At 42.0% G+C, this 12,924-nt stretch overlaps 2 protein-coding genes across 4 annotated transcripts; one reads left to right on the top strand and one right to left on the bottom strand.

Moving 5' to 3' along the window:
- Positions 1–1,141: 1,141 nt before the first annotated feature.
- On the bottom strand, positions 1,142–3,698 carry LOC142933979 (cytochrome c oxidase assembly protein COX11, mitochondrial-like). Of its 2 annotated transcripts, none has more exons than XM_076078318.1 (4): positions 3,583–3,698; positions 2,323–3,093; positions 1,921–2,046; positions 1,142–1,833 (listed from the first exon to the last, which is right to left on the bottom strand). In XM_076078318.1, exons 2-4 carry the CDS (start codon positions 2,797–2,799, stop codon positions 1,645–1,647), a joined length of 792 nt encoding a protein of 263 aa, XP_075934433.1. In that variant the 5' UTR covers positions 2,800–3,093; positions 3,583–3,698; the 3' UTR covers positions 1,142–1,644. The 2 variants fall into 2 exon arrangements, with proteins under 2 accessions (XP_075934433.1, XP_075934432.1); XM_076078317.1 differs by having other exon boundaries at positions 2,323–3,080.
- A 1,841-nt stretch (positions 3,699–5,539) lies between these two features.
- Positions 5,540–9,703, top strand: LOC142934007 (chromobox protein homolog 2-like). Of its 2 annotated transcripts, none has more exons than XM_076078351.1 (5): positions 5,540–5,648; positions 5,724–5,767; positions 7,376–7,441; positions 7,605–7,674; positions 7,782–9,703. In XM_076078351.1, exons 1-5 carry the CDS (start codon positions 5,583–5,585, stop codon positions 9,201–9,203), a joined length of 1,668 nt encoding a protein of 555 aa, XP_075934466.1. In that variant the 5' UTR covers positions 5,540–5,582; the 3' UTR covers positions 9,204–9,703. The 2 variants fall into 2 exon arrangements, with proteins under 2 accessions (XP_075934466.1, XP_075934465.1); XM_076078350.1 differs by having other exon boundaries at positions 7,779–9,703.
- The last annotated feature ends 3,221 nt before the right edge of the window (positions 9,704–12,924 follow it).

The raw sequence follows: 12,924 nt of genomic DNA, 5'->3' as shown, positions 1-12,924 counted from the left end.
CTACATTGTCACAATCACATATTAAAAATATTTTCATGATTTAAAAAACAATAAAAAAACGTTAACATGTTTTACTTTAAACTGTTAAATATAGTTTATAAAGCAGATGACAGTTATGGATCTCCAGGTTTCTGTAACAGGAAATGAAACCTTCTCTTCTTCTTCTCTTCTCTGCTGCCACCTGGTGTCCAAACTGAGCAACGTTCAGTTTTTAAACTACAGAACATATGTATATATATGTATATATACATATATATATACATATATATATACATATATGTATATATGTATATATATATGTATATATACATATATACATATATATATATATGTATATATATATATATATGTATATATATATATATATATATATATATGTATATATGTATATATGTATATATACATATATGTATATATGTATATATATATATATACATATATGTATATATACATATATGTATATATACATATACATATATGTATATATATGTATATATATATACATATATGTATATATATGTATATATATATATGTATATATACATATATGTATATATATATATGTATATATACATATATGTATATGTATATATACATATATATACATATATGTATATATATGTATATATATATACATATATATACATATATGTATATATATATATATGTATATATATATATATATATATACATATATGTATATATATATATATATATATACATATATGTATATATACATATATGTATATATACATATATATACATATATATATATATACATATATGTATATATATATATATATATATACATATATGTATATATATATATATATATATACATATATGTATATATATATATGTATATATACATATATGTATATATATATATATGTATATATATGTATATATAAATAAAATCACAATGTCTCCAAAACAAAGTCAAGAAAACACTGAAGAGGTTTTAAATGTTTGTAGTGAGAAATAAACCGGAAACAACTTCCCCTGTGAGAAAAAGCTCCAGACAAAAGACATACATAAATATATACATAAAATCCTAAATATTGTATTTTCTCTTCTCGTGTTTCTGGTTTTGTTGTTAAACTGGTTTTAAAGTCAGATGATTGAAGCTCAGCAGGTCAGATTCTGTCTTTATTGATTCTTTATTTGTAATAATGATCTGATGTATATAATGAATACATATATTATGATACACAGTCTCTCACAAACAGGCTCCACGTCGTTCACTTTCTGTTCCTCAAACAAACGTCTGCGAGTGAAAAACTCATCAAACTTTAAAACCACGTTTATTAAAACATCACAGAAGACGTTTTAATGTTGTTCCGTCTCCACAGACATTACATCATCCCAGTTATGATGATGTTTAAATGATGTTGATCGCTTCAAAACACATCACTAGTTAAATATACAAATATCTATTATATTAATATGAATAATAATAAGATACTTATAACTGCTCTCACATCACAGCAGCACTGAGAACTCTATTTCCTGTTTGGATTTTCAGTGTAAAAGTCTTTTTCAGGGCTTTTCCAGATTAAAAGCACAAGAAAGTCTTGGATGATTATTTTCTTTCCGACTCGGACTGAGACTTGAACCAGGATCAGGCTCCCGGTCCGGCGGTCCTTAGTTGTAGCTGTACCCGGGCAGAGGGAGCTTCTGACCCTCCTTGGCCTCGAAGAAGGTGTAGGACAGCGTGATGGTGTCCACGCGGGCCATCCGGGGATCCTCGGCGAACTCCGGGTCGATGTAGAAGAACACGGGCATGTCCACCTCCTCGTGGGGGTTCAGACGCTGCTCCTCGAAGCAGAAACACTGCGGAGAGACCAGCACAGAACCACCAGCTCATCATGCAGGTCTGCATTAGAGGGTCAAGACCTGAACCTTAGAGCACTAGACTACCTGGATCTTGTTGAAGTACTGTCCCGCGTCGAAGGGCACCACGTTGTAGGTGGAGATCCCGATGATCGGCGTGTTCGTGGGGTTCTTTGCTCTGTAGAACGCCAACGCCGTCTCACCCGGAACCACCTGCACAACGAACACAAGAGGGCTGATCAGGACCAGACCCACGAGGACCAGACCCACGAGGACCAGGACTAGACCCACGAGTCAGGACCAGACCCACGAGTCAGGACCAGGACCAGAACAGACGTGGCAGAATCAGCAGTTTTAGGTGTAAATTGAACATATTTATGTGACTTTGACCAGAAACAACTCCAGAAAGTCACAATCTGAAGCTCAGCGGCTTCATCTCAACAGGAACATAAAGATGGACCTAAAGGGTGCAGAGGAACCAGGTCTTACGAAGATCTCGCTCTGCTGCGGTCTGAAGTTCCACTGCATGCTGGCGTGCGTGTCTGCGTTGAAGGAGATCTTGAGGACGCGTTCCTTCACCGGCGTCATCGTCTCCACCTGCTCCGCGTCGTGTCCGGCCACCGCCGTGCCGCCGAGCCCCGACGCCTGGCAGTAGAGCCGGTAGAGCGGCACCGCGGCGTACGACAGGCCGATCATGCCGACGCCGGCGGCGGCGATGTACGTCAGCCCCGTCTTGTTCCGGCTCTTCCACTCCTCCTCCTGGCTCTTGGACTTCCTGCCTCGGCTCTTGATGCCTCGGCTCTGCGCGTGGAGGTGCGCCGGGAGCCGCCGGAGCAGGAAGTGCTCGGCCCGAGAGAGCGGCGTAAGCATCGGGGCGTCGCAGCAGAGCGTCCGGACACACCGGGTCAGAAACACGGAGGCCCGAGGGCGGCAGAGGGACGGACGCAGCAAGGCGGGGAGCAGCATGGCGGGAACTTGCAGACGGTCCGCACCTGAGGCCGAGTCAGCAGAACCTGCAGACGGTCCGCACTTGAGGCCGAGTCAGCAGAACCTGCAGACGGTCCGCACCTGAGGCCGAGTCAGCAGAACTTGCAGACGGTCCGCACCTGAGGCCGAGTCAGCAGAACCTGCAGACGGTCCGCACTTGAGGCCGAGTCAGCAGAACTTGCAGACGGTCCGCACCTGAGGCCGAGTCAGCAGAACCTGCAGATGGTCCGCACTTGAGGCCGAGTCAGCAGGAAGCTCACCTGGAGGAGGAATCTGAAATATTAGGTTTTCATAACAGTCATGACTGTTCGCTGTTACGTGGGGCTGCATATTATTATTATCATTACTTTTAATCTTCATCGTTAATAAACTTCACATTGGAGAACCTGAACCATGAAATGATTGTTAAGAGTTGTTGCTGATTAATCTTCAGCCTCATAGATTGATATCTCAGCTTTCAACACTATGTTTATTAAATAATCAAACTAATACGTGAAGTTCTCTTAACTATTTATAAAGTCTAAATTATTCGTCATGATTTAATCTGAGAGATTGAGAGATAAACATGAATGATGCTGCAGAGTTTATGAATAACGCTTAAACACATATTGGTGTCACGTGACGGTAGATTACATGTTTTCAGTTCAAACATCTCCAGTTCTGCTGTACTGCGCATGTCCGCTGGTTCAGACACAGAGACGCGTTAGTTGGTGATAAACTAATAAGTTATTCGTGATAACTTGAGTCATTTAGATGTTTTACCTTCGTAGAGTCGTCTGTCAGTCACCGCTCAGACACACGTTACCCAACACGACGGAGAGAGACACACGTAACACTGGTGCAACACAGAAATAGGTCCCCTTTCAGACGCACGCTTAAAGGTTCCGCACTCACACAGACACACACACACACTCACTCACACACACACACTCACACACACACACACACACACTCACACACACACTCACTCACACACACACACTCACACACACACACACACACACACTCACACACACACACACACACACACACACACACACACTCACACACACACACACACTCACACACACACACACACACACTCACACACACACACACACACACACACACTCACACACACACACACACTCACACACACACACACACACACACACACTCACACACACACACACACTCACACACACACACTCACACACACACACACACTCACACACACACACTCACACACACACACACTCACACACACACACACACACGTTCAACGTTTATGTTGTAAATCATTTTAGATTTAGTTAAAGTTTCATTAAAACTGTAGCTGGTTTAAAGTCACGTGTGTGTGAGTGAGTGTGTGTGTGAGTGTGTGAGTGAGTGTGTGTGTGAGTGAGTGTGTGTGTGAGTGTGTGAGTGAGTGTGTGTGTGAGTGTGTGAGTGAGTGTGTGTGTGAGTGAGTGTGTGTGTGAGTGTGTGAGTGAGTGTGTGTGTGAGTGAGTGTGTGTGTGAGTGAGTGTGTGTGTGTGTGAGTGTGTGTGTGAGTGAGTGTGTGTTTATGTAATATTTAGATGTAGAAGAAACGTCAAACTAATTCATCATATTAATCATATTTTGTCTCGTTTATTCATGTTTTTATTTATATTTATTTTTGTGATATTATATTGTTATGCCATCATATTGTTTATTTTTCTTATTTTGCCTTTATTAAACAAATCAAACAAATGTAATCTGAAGAAGTTCAGTAAAAGCAGTTTTGGGTTCCTGAAGATATTTCTGTATTATTATAGTGAGTGTTTATAAAATAATAACAACAACAATAACAATAATAATATGGTTATTATAATAATAAACGTGTAGAGGAGGGTCTAATAATCATAATACTGTGGTTATTATAATAATAAACGTGTAGAGGAGGGTCTAATAACAATAATACTGTGGTTATTATAATAATAAACGTGTAGAGGAGGGTCTAATAACAATAATACTGTGGTTATTATAATAATAAACGTGTAGAGGAGGGTCTAATAATCATAATACTGTGGTTATTATAATAATAAACGTGTAGAGGAGGGTCTAATAACAATAATACTGTGGTTATTATAATAATAAACGTGTAGAGGAGGGTCTAATAACAATAATACTGTGGTTATTATAATAATAAACGTGTAGAGGAGGGTCTAATAACAATAATACTGTGGTTATTATAATAATAAACGTGTAGAGGAGGGTCTAATAACAATAATACTGTGGTTATTATAATAATAAACGTGTAGAGGAGGGTCTAATAATCATAATACTGTGGTTATTATAATAATAAACGTGTAGAGGAGGGTCTAATAACAATAATACTGTGGTTATTATAATAATAAACGTGTAGAGGAGGGTCTAATAACAATAATACTGTGGTTATTATAATAATAAACGTGTAGAGGAGGGTCTAATAACAATAATACTGTGGTTATTATAATAATAAACGTGTAGAGGAGGGTCTAATAATCATAATACTGTGGTTATTATAATAATAAACGTGTAGAGGAGGGTCTAATAACAATAATACTGTGGTTATTATAATAATAAACGTGTAGAGGAGGGTCTAATAACAATAATACTGTGGTTATTATAATAATAAACGTGTAGAGGAGGGTCTAATAATCATAATACTGTGGTTATTATAATAATAAACGTGTAGAGGAGGGTCTACGGTGGCCGTGGTGGGTCATGAGCTCGCTCCGCGCTCCGTCCCGGTGGTCTCCTGCGGTAGTAATGGAGTAATGGAGGGGGTCACAGTCGGACAGGTATTTGATGCGGAATGCATCCTCAGTAAACGGCCCAGAAAGGTAAGACACGCTCCGGGAGGTCCGTCGTCTCGTGACGTGTCTCGTGTGCTGACCTCTCGTGTCGTCTCTCCACAGGGCAAGTTTGAGTATCTGGTGAAGTGGAGAGGGTGGTCGTCCAAGTAAGTGGAGCTAGCTGCTAGCCACCCGATGCTAACGACACACAACACTACACTAAAAAAAAAAGATGGCGCCCAACAATGCCACGGTGTTTACTCTCCGCTGGTCAGGGTTTAAATATCCGAGCAGAGGGAATCAAACTGCGGGCTTTTATTGTATTATCTTCAACACAATGCCGTACACACACCGAGCTCCCAGCGGCCAGTTCGGCTTTTCTGAGCCGCTTTCACACCGAGCTGCTGGTTCTGTTAGACGGACACACCGGCACCGGATAACACGGTCACATTTATACTCATAACACTGGTTAATATCATTATACAATAATATACTGTATATATATGTACATACACAGTTATTATGGTCACAGCAGGTCAGTATGAAAGCAGTAAACATCATTCACAGCTGGAGAAGTACTCTGATATTGTACTGCGGTAAAAGGTACTAGTACCACACTGGAGAAGTACTCTGGTATTGTACTGCAGTAAAAGTACTAGTATTTACTACAAATACTACAAATAAAAGTCCTGCATTTAAAATATTACTACAAACCCAAATACACAAAGTACCAAATTAAAAATACTTTAAAGATGTATAATGATTGATGTTATTGTTGATCACTTTAAAGGAGCAGCTCGTTTGAATGACTTTATGTTTTATATGTGCTCATACATCATCATTTATTAGTTCATAGTAATAGTACTATAGTAGCAGGAAGTGAAATGAAGTACTTTAACGTTGTATTGAAGTACAGTTTGTATATCGTATTCATTGATTACTGTGATTATTAATCTCAGAAAACAATAACTATGACATCATCACAAATGCTTGTTTTGTCCAAAATCTCAAACAAATGTATTAAAGTTATGAATAATTAATCAACTAAAATCATGATTATGTTTCTCTTGTTCTTCCTCTTCTCTTCCTTCTCTCTCTCTCTTCTATTCCTTCTCTTTCTTCTGTTTCTTTCTTATCTCTCTTCTCTCTCTTCTCTTCCTTCTCTTCCTTCTATTCCTTCTCTTTCTTTCTTCTCTTTCTTCTCTTCCTTCTCTCTCTTCTCTTCATTCTCTTTCTTCTCTTCCTTCTCTCTTCTCTTCCTTCTATTCCTTCTGTTTCTTTCTTCTCTCTCTTCTATTCCTTCTCTTTCTTCTCTTTCTTCTATTCCTTCTCTTTCTTCCTTCTCTTTCTTCTCTTTCTTTCTTCTCTCTCTTCTATTCCTTCTCTTTCTTCTCTTTCTTCTATTCCTTCTCTTTCTTCCTTCTCTTTCTTCTGTTTCTTTCTTCTCTCTCTTCTATTCCTTCTCTTTCTTCTCTTTCTTCTCTTTCTTCCTTCTCTTTCTTCTTTCTTTCTTCTCTCTCTTCTATTCCTTCTCTTCCTTCTCTCTCTTCTCTTCCTTCTCTTTCTTCTCTTCCTTCTCTCTCTTCTCTTCCTTCTCTTTCTTCTCTTTCTTTCTTCTCTCTCTTCTATTCCTTCTATTCCTTCTCTTCCTTCTCTCTCTTCTCTTTCTTCTCTTTCTTCTCTTTCTTCCTTCTCTTTCTTCTCTTTCTTCTCTTTCTTCCTTCTCTTCCTTCTCTTCCTTCTATTCCTTCTCTTTCTTCTCTTCCTGTGTTCAGACACAACAGTTGGGAGCCGGAGGAGAACATTCTGGACCCGAGGCTGCTGGCAGCTTTCCACAAGAGGTCAGTTTATTTATTTCAGTTTATTTTAGTTTGTGGTAAATTAACACGATTTATAAAACACGACTTAATTCAAGAAACGTGAGGAAAGACTGAACGTGTCCAAACATTGTGTGATTAAATATTTAAAAGGTGATTCATCTGAACTGTTGTTGATGTTTGTCAGAGAACAAGAGCGAGAGCTTCTGTTCCAGAAGAAAGGGAAGCGGCCGCGAGGAAGACCGAGGAAGATTCTGGTACTTCTTCTTCTTCTTCTTCTTCTTCTTCTTCTTCTCTCCACAGTCTCATGTGATCACCAGAGTCTTCCTCCTCTCACTCTTCCTCCTCTTCCTTCTCTCAGCAGCCCGAACCGGCCGAGACTAAAGATGGCCGCTCCTCGTCCTCCTCTTCCTCCGGCCTCTCGTCGTCCGCCTCCTCCTCTTCCTCAGAGGAGGAGGAGGATGATGATGATGATGATGATGATGAAGACCACGGTAAGAAGGCGAAGCCTCGAGTCCACCACCCGGTCCCCCAGAAGAGGCCTCAGATGGTTCTCGCCAAACCGGATCCTCCCTGCAAGAAGAAGCGCGGCAGGAAGCCGCTCCACCCGGACCTGAGGGCGCTGAGGCAAGCCAAGCGAAGACTTCCTCCTCTTCCTCCTCCTCTTCCTCCTCCACCTGCTCCTCCACCTCCACCTCCTCGCCACCACCAGGTGCTCAGACCCCCCAGGGAGGATCCTCGACCCGGGGTGAAGAAACCTCTGCAGCCAGCCAGCTTCACCTACACCGGTCTGAGCCGGTCCTCCAGAGAGGAGTCCTCCTCCTCCTCCTCCTCTGCCTCCCAGACCTCCTCCAGCTCCTTCTCCCAGACCGCCGCCGCCTCCAAACCGGGTTCCCTCGGCTGCATCTGGACCAGTCGTTCCATGTCTCCGTCCTCCTACGGCAAAACCGGTCCGTCCGCACAAAGTAAGAACTCCGAGCTGAAGCGCTCCGTCTCAGAATCGGGAGGCGGGTACAAAGGTCTGAAACCCGGTGGAAGTTCGGGGTCGTTGGGTTTACACGGCAGCTTCGGTGGACCGGCGGCTCAGCGCTCCCCGCTGGGCCAGAGGAGGCAGGAGGGCGCCGGGTCGGTCCAACACAAGCAGCAGAACCTCTCCAAAGCAACGTCCTCGCCAACGCCTCGAGACCGAGCCAACCAGGCGCTCAACCTCCGAGCGCTCAACCTGCAGAGCGTCAGCAAGCCAGCGGCCAGCGGCGGCCTTCAGGGGAACGGCGCCGGAGCGGTGGCGGCGAGGTCGAGCTTAAGGAGCGGTGCTGTCGTTGTGAAAGGAGGAGTGGGGAGCGGCAAAGAGACTCGGGCGGGCAGCGGCCCGGGCGGGCAGCGGCCCGGTCTGGCAGCGGGCGGCGGCGGTGCAGAGCAGAGAAGGTTACGGGAGGACCGGGGGAAGGAGGTGACGACCAAGACGACGGGCGGCGGCGTGAGACACGAGGACAGGAAACACGCGCTCGCCTCTCAGAACCGGAGCCTGAACGAGCTCAGCACCGGCGACTCGGACGAGACCAGCAGCAGCAGCGAGTCGGAGCGGGACGACGCCGCTCTGTACCCGAACAACAGCAGGCCGAGCCTCGGAGACGACACTACTGGGTCCGACGCCGACACAGACTGGCGGCCGGCCCGGAGCCTCCTGGAGCACGTGTTCGTCACCGACGTCACCGCCAACTTCATCACGGTGACGGTGAAGGAGTCGCCGACCAGCGTGGGGTTCTTCAACTCACGGAACCACTGAGGGTCTAGCTGAGACCGGGTCTCTCAGGGTTCCGTTGTGGTTCCGGTCCAAATCCCGGATCCCCCGAGAACTCTTCCTTCTGCCGTCCCAAAACAGACGATCCAGGTCCCTGTGGTCTCAGTAGTCCAGCAGGAGACGACAACAACACGGTGGACAGAGGGAACTCCTTCTTGGTCAAAGTATTTGAGTCTGTGAGGAGGAGGAGGAGGAGGTTCTTCATCCATCCTCAACAGTTTAGTCTTCACACCAGCGTCCCACTTCAACTTCTACCGGTTCCTCCAATGTGGTACCAACACATCCAGAAACACTCCAGAGCTGGAGGTGAACGGTGCACATGATCATTACTCATTCTAACTAAAGCTGAGTCAAACCTCAGCAGAATCCAGACTGGTATCAGAACGACGTGACTCTTAATGTGTGACTCGTTTTGTCGTCTGGTTATTTTAAAGCTGTGAACAAACTGAACCTCAGTGAGCTCAGTGAGGACGGGATGTTCTGAATGTTCTGGATGTTCTGGATGTTCTGGATGTTCTGAATGTTCTGAATGTTCTGGATGTTCTGGATGTTCTGGATGTTCTGAATGTTCTGGATGTTCTGGATGTTCTGGATGTTCTGAATGTTCTGGATGTTCTGAATGTTCTGAATGTTCTGGATGTTCTGGATGTTCTGAATGTTCTGGATGTTCTGAATGTTCTGGATGTTCTGGATGTTCTGAATGTTCTGAATGTTCTGGATGTTCTGGATGTTCTGAATGTTCTGAATGTTCTGAATGTTCTGGATGTTCTGAATGTTCTGAATGTTCTGGATGTTCTGGATGTTCTGAATGTTCTGGATGTTCTGAATGTTCTGGATGTTCTGGATGTTCTGGATGTTCTGGATGTTCTGAATGTTCTGGATGTTCTGAATGTTCTGGATGTTCTGGATGTTCTGAATGTTCTGAATGTTCTGGATGTTCTGGATGTTCTGGATGTTCTGGATGTTCTGAATGTTCTGAATGTTCTGGATGTTCGGTGCGGACGTTGGTTTGTTGACCGTCGATGATTAAAGTGCATCGCTAAATGAATTCAGTCAAAGTCACTTACTAGCTTGTTAGCCAGAGCTCTCAGTCGCCCCGCATGCTCTTCTTCATCGGCAGACGGAGTCTTTCTCAGTTTTCATGACACGAGCTATTGTTGTTAATGTGTGGAACCTGTTGGTCACATGACCAGCTGCTCCGTCCACTGATGAAGAACATGGAGGTGCGGTTGAAAGCCCCCAAAGAAGCCAATAAGAGAACATTGAGTGAAGATCATTTGTTTAAGTACGTTTTTGTTCAATTTTCTCTCGAATGAATCGAGTGAATTATTATTAATATAACATTATTATTACTGATTGATCAGCTGTGTTTGATAGAAGGTCTTTAGAGGACCCCCCCCCCACCCCCCCAGGTCTTCAGGAGGACACGTTGTGCTTGTTGGACCTGAATCCAAACCACACATTTCATCCGGAGCCGCATGTTGTAACTCTCATTAAAACAACGACATGAATCCTTCTGTCGTCGTCTTCACTTCTCTTTTGGACCAAAGCTGTTATGAATGTGAATTTTTAATAATTTGTATTGTTGACAGTATTTTCTTGCACTACGCACAGAATCAATGTAAGCTGACGTTCCACATTCACTTATATTTACCAGTTTTTATACCATTTTAATACATTTTGCCGTCACAGTGTCTTTCTGAAATAACGTGTTAATTTATATTTGTACATATGTATTTCTTTAGTTGTTCCTGTGATGACTGATATCTATCTGGTGCTCATGTCGGCTTCAGGTTCTTGTGCCTCTCTGACATTTTCAAGGTGTTTGAAAATAAAGTATAAAGAAGCTGAACGAGTGAAGCGTGTGGATTCATTTCTATCGTTCTGTCGGAGCGGAAACGTCTGACGATCGTCGCGTTACATTCAACTTTCTTTAGTGTAGTTCGGTGTGGACATTGATTCTTTCCCATCATGCAGTGCTTCAGGTTGTGACCAGCAGGCGTCTCTTTCTGACACTTAACGTAGTTTTAACTTAATCCTCACTTGTACTTTTGGTCTGTTGGTTCAATCCAGGAAATCTTTACGTCTTTGATCTTCTTCAACATTAATGTTCTGCTCGTGACTTTCTGTCATATTCTATTTATCTATTTTATTGATTGGCAAGACGCACAAACATTAATATCTGAATGATTCAGTGAAAACAGAAAGAACAGATTAAAAAACAAGTGAATAAATAAAAATGATTGAAATATAAAACCGACTGAACGGATCAATGACGTCATCGATCGACTGAGTGAATCTGCATCACAGCAGTTAAATTATATAATTCAAGTTCAGAGAATTCATTCATTTCATGAATAAATAGTGCAAATTAATTGACAAACAGTGAATTCATTAATAAATAAAAGGAATAAACTGATGAACAGAAGAATAAACTGAATTCATTCATAAATCTGAATCATGTTAAGTTTCACCAGAAAAAATAATAAATTTAGTGAAAAGTTTAACAAAGACAATTAACAAAATAAATAAACTGATAACTGAAAAAAAAGAATTAAGTAATTAATAAACCAAAGTATGGATTAATTATATGAGACTATAGATTTATAATTTAAACGATTAAACTGATTAATAAAGTGAATGTTTTGATATAAAATGTAGTATATTGATATAAAATATAATCCAGAGCAACTCGACATTAATAAGTAAAAGACATGGAGACATTATTATTATCACCTGTTATTACCTGTTATTACCTGTTATTATCTGTTATTACCTGCTATTACCTGCTATTACCTGTAATGACAGCCTTGATATTAAAAACATTTGTGTCTGAAACATGAAGACAAACTGTGAAAACACTTGTTTAAATGTACTTAGTTACAGCAACAAAAACACAACTCATCACACACACACATGATGTCTGTAGGTCAGTGTATGTGTGTGTGTGTGTGTGTGTGTGTGTGTGTGTGTGTGTGTGTGTGTGCGTGTGTCTAGGTGTGTGTGTGTGTGACTGACAGAAGCTGCTGCCTGCAGGTTTCAGTGATTTATGTCCAGAGTCGTGCAGAGAGGTGGAATTTTCCCAAAATAAAGTTTGAGTAAACAGGCTGCGACAGACAGAGAGGCCTCACACACACTGGTATGTATACACAGTGTGTGAACAGTGTGGGGCAGTGTGAGCACACACACACACACACACAGGCTCAGTTTCATGTAATTTGTGCAGTTCTTCGGTCAGAAACAACACACACCTTCACATGTTGTCACACTGATACAAGTCATTTATTTTAATGGAGGCTGAGTGACGGACAGCGACGCTCTGCTGCCCCCTGATGGCTGAAGGAGGAAGTACTGTGATCTTTGAGTACTAATACCACGACGAAGAAATACTCTGTTACAAGTATAAGTCACACATTTAAAATCCTACTTATCGTAAAGTGTTATCAGATGACGACTTCCTACTAAATAAAGAGAAGTTTGAACTGTGCTGCATGTCGACACATTTCAGTCTCTATTCTTTATCTGCACCAGATTACAGAGGAAATTATGAGGAAATAACACACTCTGGTTTCATCGAATATGTAAGTAAAAGTACTAATACCACAGTAAAAATACTTCCTACCTAAGTAAAAGTGCAGAAGTATCAGTGAAATGTACTGAAAGTAAAAGTACTTGCCTGTTAACACTCCGATGGCCCGCCCACGGG

The sequence above is a fragment of the Anarhichas minor genome, unplaced genomic scaffold (assembly GCF_050575085.1).
Source record: "Anarhichas minor isolate MPS153535 unplaced genomic scaffold, ASM5057508v1 ptg000065l, whole genome shotgun sequence".
NCBI lineage: Eukaryota > Metazoa > Chordata > Actinopteri > Perciformes > Anarhichadidae > Anarhichas > Anarhichas minor.
Note: the sequence above shows the minus strand (reverse complement) of the source record. Positions and strands in the feature narration are given on the sequence as shown.